The 19260-nt window shown below is 43.5% G+C and overlaps 1 protein-coding gene across 1 annotated transcript in view; it reads right to left on the reverse strand.

Moving 5' to 3' along the window:
* si:dkey-237h12.3 (teneurin-3) overlaps window positions 1-18947 on the reverse strand; it is a 192981-nt gene extending 174034 nt beyond the window's left edge. The window contains exons 1-2 of the mRNA XM_060927208.1: window positions 18695-18947; window positions 13427-13681 (exon numbers count right to left, since the gene is read on the reverse strand). Coding sequence (XP_060783191.1) covers window positions 13427-13681; window positions 18695-18893 — 454 coding nt within the window. The 5' untranslated portion in view covers window positions 18894-18947. The remainder of the gene's footprint in view (window positions 1-13426; window positions 13682-18694) is intronic.
* Between the last annotated feature and the right edge of the window lie 313 nt (window positions 18948-19260).

The following is a 19260-nucleotide window of genomic DNA, read 5'->3' on the forward strand; positions in this document are numbered from 1 at the left end:
GATTCTTTGCTGCATGATTCAGATTCTTTTGTGTGGTTCAGATTCATTTGTGTGATTCAGATTCATTTATGCATGATTCAGATTCTATTATGTGTGGTTCAGATTAATTATGCATGATTCAGATTCATTCATGTGATTTGATTCTTTGCTGCATGATTCAGATTCTTTTGTGTGGTTCAGATTCATTTGTGTGATTCAGATTCATTTATGCATGATTCAGATTCTATTATGTGTGGTTCAGATTAATTATGCATGATTCAGATTCATTCATGTGATTTGATTCTTTGCTGCATGATTCAGATTCTTTTGTGTGGTTCAGATTCATTTGTGTGATTCAGATTCATTTATGCATGATTCAGATTCTATTATGTGTGGTTCAGATTAATTATGCATGATTCAGATTCATTCATGTGATTTGATTCTTTGCTGCATGATTCAGATTCTTTTGTGTGGTTCAGATTCATTTGTGTGATTCAGATTCATTTATGCATGATTCAGATTCTATTATGTGTGGTTCAGATTCATTTATGCATGATTCAGATTCTATTATGTGTGATTCAGATTCATTTATGCGTGATTCAGATTCATTTATGCATGATTCAGATTCTATTATGTGTGGTTCAGATTAATTATGCATGATTCAGATTCATTTATGCATGATTCAGATTCTATTATGTGTGGTTCAGATTAATTATGCATGATTCAGGTTCATTTATGCATGATTCAAGTTTATGTGTGATTCAGATTCATTTTTGCATGATTCAGATTAATTCATGCGTGATTCAGATTCATTTATCTGTGATTCAGGTTCTTTTATGTGCTGTGACTGTTTTTCTCTCAGTGACTTTTCGCTTTTTAGCTGAATGAGGAGATGTGACGCTAAACTGGAGGCCATAAGCTTCGGCTATTTATTAGCAACATTAGCATCATAGCCCTAGCGCTAAACCAAAGACAAACTTTACACAACAAATGTGTTTTGGCTAATCGACTGTAAGTGAACATTTTATTTCCTTTCAGCTTTTATACTCGTATGTATTGAACATGATTAGCTGGAACGCACGACACTTGATACAGCGATTAGCACAGCACATTGTTCCTGTCGTATTTCAGCTCAGTTTATAAAATTTTGGCCAAAAAAAAAAAAAAAGGTCTGACATTTTCTCCTCTGCCCTTTTCAGAAAGTCGTGTGTGACAGAGCCATTATTCAGCCCCGGTCTTTAAAGACACCCACGAGAGACAGGAGGCGTCCTCGCACGATGCTTTATCTGTGAAAAATGATCAGGAAGAAAAGACTAATTAACCTTAAAAAAATGTCCGACTGCGAGGTTTTATTTCATTCTGGGAGTAAAATCACACTTTACAAGCCATTAGCACACCAGAGAGTGGTTCAGGACTGAGCGGATATTAAACTTCCACGTTACAGTATTGGGTTTCTTTTTAAATTACACTCGTGAGGAAATAATTACACTTCTGTCTTCACTAGTTTAATTCTATGGCTGTGTCCCAAATCACATACTCCATGAATATTTCAACACATTAAGCCATCTGTGCTAACAGTTAGCATCCTATTTTAACAGATTATTTATTAATTTGGGCATTTTTGTGGATCCTAAATGCTTAGCATACTAACAACTCTTATAGTTTGTAGTTAGCATGCTAAAACTCTGCTCCTATATTAGTGCACTATTCAGTGTAGTTTAGTGCAGACCTGGGCATTTTCCGGCCCGCGGGCCGCATCCGGCCCTTTGGTTCATTCTGACCGGCCCGCGTAAGATTAATTAGAAATTACAAAATAAACGTATTTTCTAATTTTATCTCATGCATGGACTGAATGTGCATTGCTTTTATTTTGAAGTTGTGTTCAACAAAAACGCAATGCGCACGACATGAACATGACATGAAATCCCACGAAACCTAATCCCGCGATAACTACTTCCGTAATTTGTCCAGACCAACCACAAACTTGCACGTCATCCTTCAAACGGTCCAGCCAATCACATAGCGTGACGTCACCAGCAGGCGCCGGAGCCCGAGCCGATCTGTAGATCTGATTCCTGCACCGAATCGACTGATGATCATCTGTCAGCTGTGCTTCGCATCTCCACCTCAGACATTCAACCTGACTCTGATGCACTCGTTAAAGACCAACAGAGACGAGATTTCTCTCACTGAACAAATAAAAAACTGAAAAACACCAAATGAGGTGATTAGACTACAAATGTGGGCATCATTATTATAATATGATGTATCTTGCTTGATATTTGGAGCAGAAAGACAATATTGTGATGTCTTTATTGTGTTTTGGGGTGAATGTGACTGAAAAAAATGGTACAAATGTTCACATTTTGTTCACCATTGTTTTGGGAAATTTGACTGAATAAATGACATTTTTTGTAAGGCAACCTCGTTTTTTCCATCCTCTTACCAGTCTTAGCAGCTTGTAAAAACAATGTTATTTACTGCTTTATATAAAGAAATACAATTAATATTATGCAGAATTTAGTTCAGCCTTTTGTTCCGGCCCGCCACAAAATTTTCTGTTTCTCATGCAGCCCCATGGAAAAAATAATTGCCCACCCCTGGTTTAGTGTATAATGTACTTAAATGTTATTTTATGGATTGTGATTTAGCTACAGCCACATCCATGTGGATGTGGTTACTAATGCTGAGCTAGCTTGCTAACTACATGTATGGTTTAGTGTATAAAGTGTTTTGGATGTATTCACAACAGGGGAAGCTTTTTTATAGATGCTAAACACGAAGCTAGCGTCCTAAAGCGGCTACAAAGCTGAATAAATATATGTTATTTACCAGCTGGGAGGTCCGTATGGTGAAATACCGTGACCGAGGTCTTGAAAGTACTGAGCGAGGCCCTCTGGGCCGAGGTCAGTATTCAAGGCCGAGGTCACGGTATTTTACCATACAGACCGACCTTAAGCTGGTAAATAATATATTTATTTTTTTCTTTACCAAATTCTAACAGAAAACGAGAGCGCCCGAAAGGGAAAACCGAGCCGAGCCGCCATTTTGAATCCTCATTCACGGCTGTAATGCAAATGGCTTCCTCCTCGGTATACAAGTGCACTTCCATGGCAGGAAAACAACTACATTTTGCTGCCTATGTCGTCCCCTATTTATACAAATAGGAGTCATTCAGGATTCAGCCATGTTTTTGCTCGGTGTTAGCAACAGTTACAGGTTTTTAGCTTTCTCCTGAAATGTTTTCTTTTATTTCTTCTTCCTCAGGGGAGTAAAACTCGCTTTCGCTGTGAACACTGTCGTTATCGCTATCCATGCTGTAAAATTAATGCGATTCTCCTGAGAAATGCTGGCAAAAATTTATAAGATTGACAAAAATCTTATAAATAAATCTTATAAAAAAGATAAAATGTTGACATTAATTGCTACTATGCTTGTTGTTGTGAACGAGCGAGTTGCCAGAGGTCCATAACCAGGGTCCGTAACCGGGGTCCGTAACCGGGGTCTGTACCGTAGGATACGGACCCGCTCGCCAGCCAATCACAGCGCAGGATTTGATGGAAACTGGACCGCGAAAAAAATAAAGTGTAGTTATCTGTCTAAAAAGTACATCCCATTAAAGTAGTGCACTGTTCTGGAAGTTTCAGTGACTATGTAGTGCACATGCAGGGCAGGAAGTATCAGGTGCGAATGTTACAAGAATATCCCTGTGCTAGCATGTGAGGAAAAACATTAGCATCAGAATTAGCTAAATAAATAGTTAGCATGCTAACAGCATGTGCACAATTCTGATGGACTATTCAGTAAATGTTGGTGTATAAACTCTAATATAAACATGTTAATTTATAGTTTGGGACGCAGCCACGACTGGGGAAGCTTCTTTTGGGATGCTAACGACCTAATTAGTTAGCTTATAAAGTTAGAAAGCTAAGAACAATATGCTGTTTGAGTAAAAAGTGTGCTCCTAAAGTAGTGCACTATATTTTTGATGGTCTGTTTAGTATTATTAGTGCAGGAAGTGTGATGTAACCATTATGAATGCGACTTGGGATGTAAATAAATCAGCGTGCTTAATCATCATCCCTGTGGGCCACTAGAAGGTGACTCCACCCGACACAGATCCCAGAACAGTAAAGGTCAGGTGATGTTTAAATCATGTCCGTGCGTTAGCGTTTGAAGAGCAATTCAGAGAAAGATAACGAGCTGGATTTGTGACCCACGCTGAGATTCTCTGCAGCTAAACAACAGATCTGAATAAAACGGATCATCTGAGGGAAACGTTAACGAAGGAAGAACAACGCTGTCCTGATGGCGCTCTCACGCTCCGGAACCCGAGTGTGTGTGTCTCAGATATTAGTATCGATTTCCGCTGAGTGTGAATCATTACTTGGCATTTTCCTCATTTTTTAAATTCTTCCTCATCACAGTAGGAAGTGAGAGTGAGGCCGAGACGCTGGGCGAGTGCGTGCAGTGTGTGTGAGGAGTGCGTGCAGTGTGTGTGAGGAGTGCGTGCAGTGTGTGTGAGGAGTGCGTGCAGTGTGTGTGAGGAGTGTGTGCTGTGTATGTGTGCAGTGTGTGTGAGGAGTGTGTAGAGTGTGTGTGAGGAGTGCGTGCAGTGTGTGTGAGGAGTGCGTGCAGTGTGTGTGAGGAGTGCGTGCAGTGTGTGTGAGGAGTGCGTGCAGTGTGTGTGAGGAGTGCGTGCAGTGTGTGTGAGGAGTGCGTGCAGTGTGTGTGAGGAGTGTGTGCTGTGTGTGCGTGCAGTGTGTGTGAGGAGTGCGTGCAGTGTGTGTGAGGAGTGCGTGCAGTGTGTGTGAGGAGTGCGTGCAGTGTGTGTGAGGAGTGTGTGCTGTGTGTGCGTGCAGTGTGTGTGAGGAGTGCGTGCAGTGTGTGTGAGGAGTGCGTGCAGTGTGTGTGAGGAGTGCGTGCAGTGTGTGTGAGGAGTGTGTGCTGTGTGTGCGTGCAGTGTGTGTGAGGAGTGCGTGCAGTGTGTGTGAGGAGTGCGTGCAGTGTGTGTGAGGAGTGCGTGCAGTGTGTGTGAGGAGTGCGTGCAGTGTGTGTGAGGAGTGCGTGCAGTGTGTGTGAGGAGTGCGTGCAGTGTGTGTGAGGAGTGCATGCAGTGTGTGTGAGGAGTGTGTAGAGTGTGTGTGAGGAGTGTGTGCAGTGTGTGTGAGGAGTGCGTGCAGTGTGTGTGAGGAGTGTGTGCTGTGTGTGTGTGCAGTGTGTGTGAGGAGTGTGTGCTGTGTATGTGTGCAGTGTGTGTGAGGAGTGTGTAGAGTGTGTGTGAGGAGTGCGTGCAGTGTGTGTGAGGAGTGCGTGCAGTGTGTGTGAGGAGTGCGTGCAGTGTGTGTGAGGAGTGCATGCAGTGTGTGTGAGGAGTGTGTAGAGTGTGTGTGAGGAGTGTGTGCAGTGTGTGTGAGGAGTGCGTGCAGTGTGTGTGAGGAGTGTGTGCTGTGTATGTGTGCAGTGTGTGTGAGGAGTGTGTAGAGTGTGTGTGAGGAGTGCGTGCAGTGTGTGTGAGGAGTGCGTGCAGTGTGTGTGAGGAGTGCGTGCAGTGTGTGTGAGGAGTGCATGCAGTGTGTGTGAGGAGTGTGTAGAGTGTGTGTGAGGAGTGTGTGCAGTGTGTGTGAGGAGTGCGTGCAGTGTGTGTGAGGAGTGTGTGCTGTGTGTGTGTGCAGTGTGTGTGAGGAGTGTGTGCTGTGTATGTGTGCAGTGTGTGTGAGGAGTGTGTAGAGTGTGTGTGAGGAGTGCGTGCAGTGTGTGTGAGGAGTGCGTGCAGTGTGTGTGAGGAGTGCGTGCAGTGTGTGCGTGCAGTGTGTGTGAGGAGTGTGTGCTGTGTGCGTGCAGTGTGTGTGAGGAGTGTGTGCAGTGTGTGTGAGGAGTGTGTGCAGTGTGTGTGAGGAGTGTGTGCAGTGTGTGTGAGGAGTGTGTGCAGTGTGTGTGAGGAGTGCGTGCAGTGTGTGTGAGGAGTGCGTGCAGTGTGTGTGAGGAGTGCGTGCAGTGTGTGTGAGGAGTGCGTGCAGTGTGTGCTGTGTGTGTGAGGAGTGTGTGTGAGGAGTGCATAGAGTGTGTGTGAGGAGTGCGTGCAGTGTGTGTGAGGAGTGCGTGCAGTGTGTGTGAGGAGTGCGTGCAGTGTGTGTGAGGAGTGCGTGCAGTGTGTGTGAGGAGTGCGTGCAGTGTGTGCGAGGAGTGTGTGCTGTGTGTGCGTGCAGTGTGTGTGAGGAGTGTGTGCAGTGTGTGTGAGGAGTGTGTGCAGTGTGTGTGAGGAGTGTGTGCAGTGTGTGTGAGGAGTGTGTGCAGTGTGTGTGAGGAGTGTGTGCAGTGTGTGTGAGGAGTGCGTGCAGTGTGTGTGAGGAGTGCGTGCAGTGTGTGCTGTGTGTGTGAGGAGTGTGTGTGAGGAGTGCGTAGAGTGTGTGTGAGGAGTGCGTGCAGTGTGTGTGAGGAGTGCGTGCAGTGTGTGTGAGGAGTGCGTGCAGTGTGTGCTGTGTGTGTGAGGAGTGTGTGTGAGGAGTGCATAGAGTGTGTGTGAGGAGTGCGTGCAGTGTGTGTGAGGAGTGCGTGCAGTGTGTGTGTGCAGTGTGTGTGAGGAGTGCGTGCAGTGTGTGTGAGGAGTGTGTGCAGTGTGTGTGAGGAGTGTGTGCAGTGTGTGTGAGGAGTGTGTGCTGTGTGTGTGTGCAGTGTGTGAGGAGTGTGTGCAGTGTGTGTGAGGAGTGTGTGCTGTGTGTGTGTGCAGTGTGTGTGAGGAGTGCGTGCAGTGTGTGTGAGGAGTGTGTGCTGTGTGTGTGTGCAGTGTGTGTGAGGAGTGTGTGCAGTGTGTGTGAGGAGTGTGTGCAGTGTGTGTGAGGAGTGTGTGCAGTGTGTGTGAGGAGTGTGTGCTGTGTGTGTGTGCAGTGTGTGTGAGGAGTGCGTGCAGTGTGTGTGAGGAGTGTGTGCTGTGTGTGTGTGCAGTGTGTGTGAGGAGTGTGTGCAGTGTGTGTGAGGAGTGTGTGCTGTGTGTGTGTGCAGTGTGTGTGAGGAGTGTGTGCAGTGTGTGTGAGGAGTGTGTGCAGTGTGTGTGAGGAGTGCGTGCAGTGTGTGCTGTGTGTGTGAGGAGTGTGTGTGAGGAGTGCGTAGAGTGTGTGTGAGGAGTGCGTGCAGTGTGTGTGAGGAGTGCGTGCAGTGTGTGCTGTGTGTGTGAGGAGTGTGTGTGAGGAGTGCATAGAGTGTGTGTGAGGAGTGCGTGCAGTGTGTGTGAGGAGTGCGTGCAGTGTGTGTGAGGAGTGTGTGCTGTGTGTGTGTGCAGTGTGTGTGAGGAGTGCGTGCAGTGTGTGTGAGGAGTGTGTGCAGTGTGTGTGAGGAGTGTGTGCAGTGTGTGTGAGGAGTGTGTGCTGTGTGTGTGTGCAGTGTGTGTGAGGAGTGCGTGCAGTGTGTGTGAGGAGTGTGTGCTGTGTGTGTGTGCAGTGTGTGTGAGGAGTGTGTGCAGTGTGTGTGAGGAGTGTGTGCTGTGTGTGTGTGCAGTGTGTGTGAGGAGTGTGTGCAGTGTGTGTGAGGAGTGTGTGCAGTGTGTGTGAGGAGTGTGTGCTGTGTGTGTGTGCAGTGTGTGTGAGGAGTGTGTGCAGTGTGTGTGAGGAGTGTGTGCAGTGTGTGTGAGGAGTGTGTGCTGTGTGTGTGTGCAGTGTGTGTGAGGAGTGCGTGCAGTGTGTGTGAGGAGTGTGTGCTGTGTGTGTGTGCAGTGTGTGTGAGGAGTGTGTGCAGTGTGTGTGAGGAGTGTGTGCAGTGTGTGCTGTGTGTGTGTGCAGTGTGTGCAGTGTGTGCTGTGTGTGTGTGCAGTGTGTGTGAGGAGTGCGTGCAGTGTGTGTGAGGAGTGCGTGCAGTGTGTGTGAGGAGTGCGTGCAGTGTGTGTGAGGAGTGTGTGCAGTGTGTGCTGTGTGTGCGTGCAGTGTGTGTGAGGAGTGTGTGCAGTGTGTGTCAGGAGTGTGTGCTGTGTGTGCGTGCAGTGTGTGTGAGGAGTGTGTGCAGTGTGTGTGAGGAGTGTGTGCTGTGTGTGCGTGCAGTGTGTGTGAGGAGTGTGTGCAGTGTGTGTGAGGAGTGTGTGCAGTGTGTGTGAGGAGTGTGTGCTGTGTGTGTGAGGAGTGTGTGCAGTGATGGCAGTCAATGCTACAGTAAATATCTAATACCAAGAGTCCAATTATACAAAGCAGGAAGAAAAATCATCCAGAAAGGAGAGTTAATAAAGTCCCACATGACAGAGTTCATTCTCTACATTTCATCCCTGTCTGAAAACAGACAAACAAACAAACAAACAAACAGGGACAGTGAAATGTTTTCAGTCAGAACCTTCAGTGTGAATAAATAACTGGGCTTTTTATCCGTGTGTTTGCTAACGCGGTTAGCGTGAAAGTTTAGCATGACGACATCATGACGGCTCGTTTTTACTGACAGTGTGAAAGGATGTTTAGTTTGGAGTCTGTGATTTTCTTTTAGCAGCTTGTCTGTGTAGCTGGTCAGTGTTTTATTCCTCTTATACAACAGACATTTGCTCACAACTGCAATTTTTATTGATTAAAGAAAAAACGGAAGTTCATACTTTTATCCATTTAAAGTTACATTTAAAGGTCCCATGGCATGAAATTTTCACTTTGAGGTTTTTTAACGTTAAAATGAGTTCCTCTGACCTTCTTAAGTCACCCCAGTGGCTAGAAATTTCATAATGTGTAAACCAAACTATGCCCAACATTTGAGAATGGCGCGTCAAAACGGCGCGTTGATAAGCTCTTCCCATTACTACGTCAGCAAGGGAGATGATCCCCACGCCCCCCCTCTGGATTCCCACCCACTGTATGGATTGCCCCGCCCAGCTCAAAAGTTGCCACCAAACATGGAAATTGCGCTGTACATGGATGTGACAACACAGAAAAGAGTCTGTTTTTACTGCCGACGGGAGAGCCCCTGAAGACGCAGTGGCTTAATTTTATTTACTTCAATAATACGCCGTCGAGTCTACCTAAGACGGTGTATGTTTGTCGGAAGCATTTTCCTGAGGAATGTTTCCACAACTTGGGACAGTACAGGGCAGGTTTTGCACATCAACTGTACTGAAGCCTGGGTCCGTACCAAGCATCCCTGCCGCATCAGCAACAAACACCGAACAAGTAAGTGTATAACTGGTCGTTTTGCCGTGTTTTAAAATCGGTGCGTTAGCCTAGCAATGGCTACATTAGCTGTGCAGCTAACCGCTTCCTGCAGTTAGCCAGGTACTCTGCGCTACAAAACTAAAGAGCATGCAGCATGCTCTGTTAAACTGAGTTTAGTCTGGAAATTGACTGTAACTTATGAGCTTATGTTTGACTATTGCTCCGCAATGCATGTCTTCTGTTGGATAAGCGATATGTTGCTGTAGTTGCTGCTTCTGTCCTCTTTGGTTATGGAGTGTGTGTTCAAGCCTAGGGTATTATACGTTCGTAAACTACCACTCCGAACACTCTCACTCTCTGTTCTCTGTGTCACGTTGAGTTTACGAAAGGAGTCCGAGGGAGAACGGGGTTTTGTCTTAGCAGCGTGGCTACAGGCGCTGATAGCAGCGAGTATGTGTGTGCGCAGCTTGGTCAAGCCCCTCCCCCCATGGCCCGCCCCCACCCTCTACCCTTCCCCGCCTCCTGCTTCTCATTAGCAAAACGACGCACTGGGAAAAGCGCTGAAATGGGACTTTCTTCCAGGAGGCTATATTTACGTGCCGAGGGTTCATTTTGAGAAAGGCTGCGGATATAACATCCGGAAACCTCCACGAGCCCGTTTAAAGCATCAACAAACCACCATGCCATGGGACCTTTAATAAGGAAGAAGTTTGTTCCTGTTGTCATTTACGTCACAGAAAACTTCACCACGTCAACACACCCCTGTGAATGACCTGCTGTTGCTATAGAAACGATGACGTACTGTATCAGGACGAGCACATTAATATAAACCTGCGTTCCTGTCAGAGCTGATTGTTAGAGAGAATTAATCAACACCTGATGACCAATCACAGTCCAGAACTCAACAGCATGGTCCATGATGTCATATTGTTAACACTGATGCTTGGTTTTGAACTGGAATTTTATTTTTAAAAAATTATACATTATATATATATATATATATATATATATATATATATATATATATATATATATATATTCTGTATCTTATTCACCCAATCACAGCCCTCTCTGCCCGCAGGCCTCTTCTGATTGGCTGGATATTAGTGATGTAATGAAACTGTATTAAATAATGATGTCATTATCACTCAGAATGATGTCGTTTATCTCAAAATGCAACACAAACATAGAAAACATTCGGATTTGTTCACATTCGTGGCGTGTGATCTGTACGATTTATTAAATCCGATTGACCGTGTTGATGTTTTCGTCCTGGTGTGTTGGAGCTCTGCCTTCAGCTCACTCCAGGCTTTGGCATGAGATTTTATTCCCTCACTCCTCGTTATGAATTCGGCTCGGGGCGGCGCCGACGCGACAGGGAGCCGAGACACGACCGACCGGCTGTGACCTCAAAAATCCATCAGAGTGACCAGCACACAAGACGTGACCTCTGACCTTTCCACCACATCCTCACAGGTGAGATCAATGCATCATCAGCGCGCACACACACACACACACACACACACACACACACACACACACACATAGAATCAGAGACGAAAGCGAGCTAATCCTCATCCTCAGATGAATCAGTCGGACAAAAACACACCACCTTCACACTCAGCTTTCAGTGAAATGGTTTCTATGAAGGTGAAATAAAAATGAAAAATAAAACCTTTAAATAAATCACTTAAAAAAGGGAGAGCTAATGATACATTACTTAAAATATGGTGGGTTTTTTTGTTTTTCTTTCTTACTTAATAAAAAGGATAAAATTCTATATTTGAATGATAATGTTGTAGTTTGATATTTTATCTTTGTAGCAAAAAGAGTTCAGCATGACCAGAATCTCATCTCATCTCATTATCTGTAGCCGCTTTATCCTGTTCTACAGGGTCGCAGGCAAGCTGGATCCTATCCCAGCTGACTACGGGCGAAAGGCGGGGTTCACCCTGGACAAGTCGCCAGGTCATCACAGGGCTGACACATAGACACAGACAACCATTCACACTCACATTCACACCTACGCTCAATTTAGAGTCACCAGTTAACCTAACCTGCATGTCTTTGGACTGTGGGGGAAACCGGAGCACCCAGAGGAAACCCACGCGGACACGGGGAGAACATGCAAACTCCACACAGAAAGGCCCTCGCCGGCCACGGGGCTCGAACCCGGACCTTCTTGCTGTGAGGCGACAGCGCTAACCACTACACCACCGTGCCGCCCCGACCAGAATCTGATTTATGAAAAAGAAAATAATAAAAACGAAAAAAAAGTTGCTTTAAATGTTCATTTACGGGATAGCTGTTTGAAAAAAAATATTTTCCAATGAAAAAATCACAACGTCAAATCACAGTGTGTGTAAATGCCTTCACACAGCTGAGTGTTTAGTGTTAAATAAAGATAAAGACTGTTGGATGATCAGGACAAGAGAATCAGCTGTGTGTCCTGCACTGGAGGAGGAGGAGGAGAAGGAGGAGGAGGGGGAAGAAGACGACGAAGAAGAATAAGAGGAGGAGGAGGAGGAGGTGGTGGTAGAGGAGCAGGTAGAGGAAGAAGAGGAGGACGGAGAAGAGGAGGAGGAGGAGGATGAAGGCCGAGGTCCTCAGGGTGACTCTCAGTGCGGACGCTGATCTCCTCCGTGTTTGTTGTGTGTAATGAGATTTGTCACAGCGTTTTATTCGCTCAGGCAGCAGAAACGTCCGAATTACACACGAGAAACGAATCAGATACAAAGCTTCCTCACAGCCAACATCACACACACACTTCACACACTAACACCTGACGTTTAAAGAACAATAATTACGTTCATATACGTCTCTGTGTGCGTGTGTGTGTGTGTGTGTACACATACAGCTATAACCACAGTTACCCGTGTAGAACCGAGAGCACAATAACGTGTTTATTCCATCTGCTGATTTGTTTGTTTCTTATATAACTATTTTTTTCATGATCTGTATTCATTTGATTTATTTTTTAGTTCATATCAAACTTTATTTTTATATCTATTAAATGAGTTGTTGTTATTATTATTATTAGTTGTTGTTTAATCAAGCTCATTTCCACAGTGAAACCTGCAAACCCACTCCACTTCCTGTCCTGATCTGTTTACACACATTTCCTTCTGTTATTGTTTACTTCTTTGTTTTTTGCCACATAAATAAAATAGGATTTGAAGGTTGTGTTTACACACATCTTACTGTGAAGACAAATCGCCAAACACACACACACGCACGCACGCGCGCACACACACACACACACACACACACACACACACACACACACACACACACACACACACACGCCTTCCACCTTAATGAAAGAATTTTCCAAATCTAATCAAATTACATCTCAAAGCATCAGAGTTCAGAGCAGATCATCAGATCAGACAAAACCACAATCAGAGTCTCGCGGGGGAAAATCATAAAATTTAAAAAATATATATCACACAAACAATCTCAAATAAATCAGTAAAGAGTAAAAAAAAAAAGTGCAGCGTTAAAGCCTCTGTGCCCTTCAGAAAAAAAAATCTCATTAAGAAAGAGATTTATGAGACAGAGAGAGAGAGAGAGAGAGAGAGAGAGTGAGAGTGTGTGTGTGTGTGTGTGTGTGTGTGTGTGTGTGTGTGTGTGTGTGTGTGTGTGTGTTTTGCCGAGACAATTTCCTGATTTCAGATGAGCGTTGTGCTCCTTCAGGCTTTTCCAATTTACACTTCAAACCTGAGAAGTCGCTCTTAACATGCGGACACGTGTGTGTGTGTGTGTGTGTGTGTGTGTGTGTGTTGACCCAGTTGTACACAGCAGTAACGTGCTAGAGTAATAGAACCTCCTTAAAATACAAAATCATCACCTTCTCAGACGTCTGTGATTTCCCAGAATGCCCCGTGCTTCAACACACCAGCTGTTATTTTATGCAAATTTTGACAGAACGTAAAATAAACGATGTTAAATGAAGACGTGGTTTTCATCTCAAAGTTCTCACTGTTCACTCAAACCACTTGGCATGTGTTGAATGTTTAAATTAGGTTTATACCATGATTCGGAACAATCCTCGTTTCTGACTGGCCGAGAGGCGACACCTTTAACATAATTTAATGTAGTTGCCTAGCAACATGCCTAGCCTACAGCCTGACTGTAACCATGACAATGAGAGTTAAACAGGAGTTCACACACTGTATATATTTTCCTTCTGCATCATCCAGAATATTACTTTTAATCTAAAGTTTGTAAAAATATCTAACAAACTATTATTTATGCTTGTTGTCATGGTGAGAAATCAACACTGAAGCTGTAACCGTAGCAACATTCATACTGTAGAACGTTTCCGGCTCACTCACCGCCATCCTGTTCCACTTTGCCGTCGTTCTCCGTGTCCGTGAGCGTCAGAGTCGAGTTCGACTGACTGGACATTCGGGATTCAGGTCCATGAGCTTTAACCCCCCTGTCCCACAGATGAATGGCGCAGTCCGGAGAGATGGAGACTCCCCCCGTGTTCTGGATGCGATGGTCCAGTCCCGTTTCAGCACAGAAGTTCAGACCGCGGCGAGGAGCTGCAGCACACATCCCCAACTGATGCAGCGACAAAGACTGAGCTGAAAAACATATCACACCATCGAGCATTAAAGATTTTATTCACCAAAATATAAAACAATATCATTATCATCGGGTACAATTTACATTGTCTCTTGGAGCCATTTCTAAACAACTGCAAATTCCAAGATCAGTTCAAACTGTTGTATCCAAGTTATTGTGAGGTGTCGTCACTTTGCCAAGCCACTTTGCTTCAAGAAAACCCAAACTGTCACCCTCAGCTGAAAGGAAATTGGTTTGTATGGTCAGGAACAACCTGGGAACCACCATGGCACAGCCCCGCCATGAACTGGAAGCTGATGGATCACTGTCTACAGTTCAGTGAGTTTTACATCACCATGGACTAAGAGGCTGCTATCCAAGAAATAACCTCCTGCTCCAAAATTGACACCTTCAAGCTCAACTAAAGTTTGAAGCCGACCACACGGACAAAGAAAAAGTCTCCTGGAGGAAAGCTGCATGGTCAGATGAGACAAAGATTGAGTTGTTTGGCCACAATGACCACCATGTACAGAGGGACACTGTACCAGCTGGTGGTGGTGGTAGGATCATCATGCTCTGGGGAGCTTTTGCTGCCAGTGGAACTGGTTCATTGCACAAAGTGGATGGAATAATGAAGAAGGACGACCTCAGAATTCTTCAGTATAAACCATCAGAAACTTAGACATGACTTGGGAGTTACAACAGGACAATGAACCCAAACACACATCAGAGCTGGTTGTGGAGGATAAAGCAGGCGAACATTAAGCTTAACACAAGTCCTGACTTCAACTCTATTGAAAATATCTGGACCGTGCTTATAAGTTGAGTCCATGCCAAGAAAAGAAACTAATTTAATTGACCTCTACCAATTTTCCCATGAAGAGTCGTGAAATATCCAACCAGAATTCTGCCAGAAGCTTGTTCATGCTCAACAAAAATGTTTGGTCAAGGTGAATCTTGTGAATGGACAGCACGGTGGTGTAGTGGTTAGCGCTGTCGCCTCACAGCAAGAAGGTTCTGGGTTCGAGCCCCGGGGCCGGCGAGGGCCTTTCTGTGTGGAGTTTGCATGTTCTCCCCGTGTCTGCGTGGGTTTCCTCCGGGTGCTCCGGTTTCCCCCACAGTCCAAAGACATGCGGTTAGGTTGACGTGGGGCGGCCTTGGGCTGAGGTGCCCTTGAGCGAGGTACCGAACCCCTGACTGCTCCCCGGGCACTCTGGTGTGGCTGCCCACTGCTCTGGGTGTGTGCGCGAGTGTTCACTGCTTCAGATGGGTTAAATGCAGAGGATGAATTTCACTGTGCTTGAAGTGTGCATGTGACGAATAAAGGTTTCTTTAAAAAAAAAAAAGAGACATTTTACCCAAATATTTGGTGTGCTGTATGTATATTTTTGACCCTGTGTTGATTTCAGAAAATCCAGAGAAAATTAAAACTTGTGCACCAAATTCTAGTGGTTTTTTTTTTTTTATTAAAGCTGTGTGCTGTACAATCATTCTGCCACAGAAAAAGAGCAGTTCAAAGAAATCCCTGAAAGCCCAAATATTGCCCTGGCATGTCACTGTATGTTAACTTCTGACCACAACCATGTGTGTGTGTGTGTGTGTGTGTGTGTGTGTGTGTATATACACACACACACACACACATTATATATATATATATATATATATATATATATATATATATATATATATATATATATATATATAAGGGCTGTAACGATACACCCAACTCACGATTCGAATCGCGATTTTTGACCCACGATTCGATACGCCCACGATTTTTTTAAAAATGTATTTTTAAAGTAGTAAATTTGACTTAACATTTACTTACTTACATTAACTATTTAATAAATAATTCAGACCACTGCAGAGAATGAGTAATATGTATGCAAAAATGAACAAATGTATATCCAAAGATTGTTTTATTTCTCAAAATAATACTGTTGAGCCGGAAGCTCTGTTTTTTTCGGTTCTGAAAAAGTCATTTTTCCAAATCGTGTAAATCCGTTAATATTTTTTTTTGGGGGGGGGGGGGGGGGGGGTGGCTCTCTCACTCTCATAGGGCCAATGATTTTCTGTGATCGCGGAAAACAGATGGAAATTACGGAATTTTTATGGTGAAACGTTGCTCGCGTGTCAAAATGTAACTGCCACAGAAGGCTTCCGCCCAAGCAGACATGCCTTCAGTGTTGCCAGATATTGCTAACGTTTTCCACCCCAAAATATGTTCAAAACCAGCCAAAAAGCACCTAAACCTGCCCAATCTGGCAACACTGCATGCCTTTCCGGTCAAGTGATTGTGATTGGCTTGTGGCACACCTAGCCAGCCAATGAGCTGCTTGTTTACAGATTCGCTCCCCGCGTCGCAGCCAGAATGGCGACCGCTTAAAAGAAACGAATGCTCTGCCAGTGGCGAGTGTGGACGTTGTGTGACTCGCAGAAGATTGTCGCAGGTCGGCGAAAAAACGACTTACTAATAGATATAAAAAAATAAAAGTAATTTAAGTAAGTTTAAAATGTAATTTAAATAAAAAGTAAAGTATTCATAAATTGAAGTTTGGAAGCACCTCTGTTTTTGGGCTGAGGAGAAGTTTGAAAGGGTGTACCGCAATTCTGCCTTCTTGTATCGAGATACGGATCGTGGCTCTGCGTATCGCGGTTTCGATTTCGATACGCATATCGTTACAGCCCTAATATATATATAAAATCTCACACACACAGTATATATATATATATATATATATATATATATATATATATATGTATATATATATATATATATATATATATGTGTGTGTGTGTGTCTCTCTCTCTCTCTCTCTCTCTCTCTCTCTCTCTATATATATATATACACACACACACACACACACACACATACATACACACACACAATTTTTTTTTTTACAGTTATTCCACGAAATCGAGTCGTACATGAGCCGATAGCCGATGAGACGCGTAGCACCGAGATCGAGTGGAATAACTGTTTTATTCTCTCCACATTCACTGGATTTTGAGAAACAGAGCATTTTTATTTTTTGCAAATTTGATAAATAAAATCTTTATACAAAACATCTGACAAAATTATTTCCACTTAGAATGTAAATAAACCGGCGAAATGACAGGAGCAATTTGTGAAAAATGCGATAATAATAATTCTTGAAAAATAAAAAAATTGTTCTTACCATCAAATACTTTCATTCCATATTTTGTTTTTTGTTTTGTTTTGGGGGGGGTTGTTTTCGAGTAGAGTTTTTATTTCGTCCTTGGTTGGTTCAGCAGCAGGCTCCATCATTTTGTTTTTCTCTACTCACGGTATATGAGCTGATATCCGAGTAATCGAGTAGCCAATCAGAGTGCGCGATTGCTCATATCCAGTGAATGTGGAGAGAATATTTTGCATTATTTAAACTATTTTACAAACTACACAAGTGTTTGATTAAAAAAAGAAAGATATTGTGATGTCAGTGTATTCATTTATACATTTGTTTGTTTCACAATCATGTTTATATTTAACACTTTAAAGAGGTTTAAGTCACATGATACAGTCTCTGATCGCTGATCATTTGTTTTCAGTTTATTTAAAAAAATATTTCTGAAAATTATTTCATTCCTTTCTCTGTAATTATACTGTTTATCACACTTCAATAAATCTCTCTCTCTCTCATACATCAACTTGATTAGCCAATCAGAAACAGGCCTTATGAAAGCCCCACCCCTTTAGTTTGATTGGTGGAAGTGACGGTTTACAAGATGCAAGCAGTAAAATAATATGTATTATTTCATTATTATTATTCGTAGTTGTACTATCAGAAGTATATGAAGTAATAAATCGTAGAAAAAGTTGCGGCAGTTTGTTGAAATTGAAATTAAAACTAAAAACGATTTGTAAATAATATTGAGCATATTATATGTTTTACTTTATGATTTTTTTTCAAAATAAACACTTATTTCAGTTTTGATTCTTGTAACACATTTCAGAAAAAGTTGTTACAGTAAATAATTTCCCACTTTATAATGTTTATAACGCTCCCGTTCCTTCTCGCAACACTTAAAAAATGTTTATGTACTGAAGACTCCAAGTGATGAAGTGTTTCAGGTGTTATTTTTGTCCCCTTCTTCCTGTAAACAGGTCTTAAGGTGTGGAACAGTTCGGGTCGTCACGGTCACGTTTCTCATTTCTAAATTCTTTATACGTACATTTTCTACTGGGGACAGAGGGGACACGCCCTCTTCTTCCACAGCCACGCCTTTGTAATGCGCGAGCACATAGTGTCCACTTCTTCCAAAAAAGACCTGGGACAATGATTCATCTGGCCATAATACACCTCCACTGTGTGATGGTTCATCCCAGGCGCCTCCGAGCCCAGAGAGGTTGACGGCGCTTCTGGACACAGTTAACACAAGGCTTCCTTTCGCACAGTAAAGTTTTAACTGGTGTTTGTGGATGTAACTCCGTATTGTAGCTTGATAAAGGTTTTCCAGAGTAATCCCGAGCCCATGTGGTTCTATCAGCTGTAGATGAATGACGGTTCTTGATGCAGTGAGGGATCGGAGATCACGGGGGTTCAGATTAGGCTTGAGCCCTTTGTCCTTTACGCATTGAAATTCCTTCAGATTCCTAATGACATTCAGCACCGTAGAGGGTGAAATATCCAAATCCCGTCCGATCTTTCTTTGAGGAACATTGTTTTTAAACATTTCAATAATTTTCTCACGCATTTGTTGATAAACTGGAGATCCTCGGCCCGTCTTTACTCCTCAAACACTCGGCCTTTCCTGGAGACTGATTTTGTCCCAAATCATGATTACAGTCACCTGTTTCACATCACATCATTATTTAATTGTTTTACCTCATTATGAGCCCTAAATTTCCCCACCCCAACTTTTTTGTATTAGTATTTAGTATTATCTGGACATTTACACAATATATTTAGTCCGTTATCTATATTTATAGTATCTATAGATAATAATAATCAATATGTTCATGCTGTATGTGTTTGTATTTACAGCTGATTAACAGTAAGGCGCGCTCAGACCTGTCGTGTGTTTGTTCAGCATCTCTCCTGAGTTCATGTCCACCATGTGATGATTCTCAAAGGGCTTCAGCGTGTCGCTCGAGCTGTACACCTTCCTACTGAGTCTCTCCATCCCTCGGTCCTCTTCTCTCTTTCCTCCCCTCCCTCGTTCTACCCGCTCTCTGAGGGAAGAGTGCAGCCGTCGCTCATTCACCTCCATGATCCCTTCATGCTGCGACTCGTCTCTTTTCCTCCACTGCGTCTCTCTCTCTCTTTCTGCTCACCTTTTATTCCACTCGTCCTCCACCTGCCCATGGAATCAGAAAGGAAAGAACATGGAGAAGGAGTGAAAAAAAATGTTCCAAATTTTAATTCAACAGAGAGAAGAGAATAAGAGGTGAGGAAAAATTTCAAAGTGTGGGCAAATTTTTAAAAAGACGAACGGAACAAAGAAACCTGAAAAATACAAGAAGACGGAAAACAAGTGAGTGATGGGATGGTGGGAGGAACAAGAAGAGTGAGAGAGACAGAAGAATGAATAGACAACAACCAAATACGAGACAAAATGATGGAGCGTAAAAAAAGAA

This window comes from Neoarius graeffei, chromosome 8, assembly GCF_027579695.1.
Source record: "Neoarius graeffei isolate fNeoGra1 chromosome 8, fNeoGra1.pri, whole genome shotgun sequence".
NCBI lineage: Eukaryota > Metazoa > Chordata > Actinopteri > Siluriformes > Ariidae > Neoarius > Neoarius graeffei.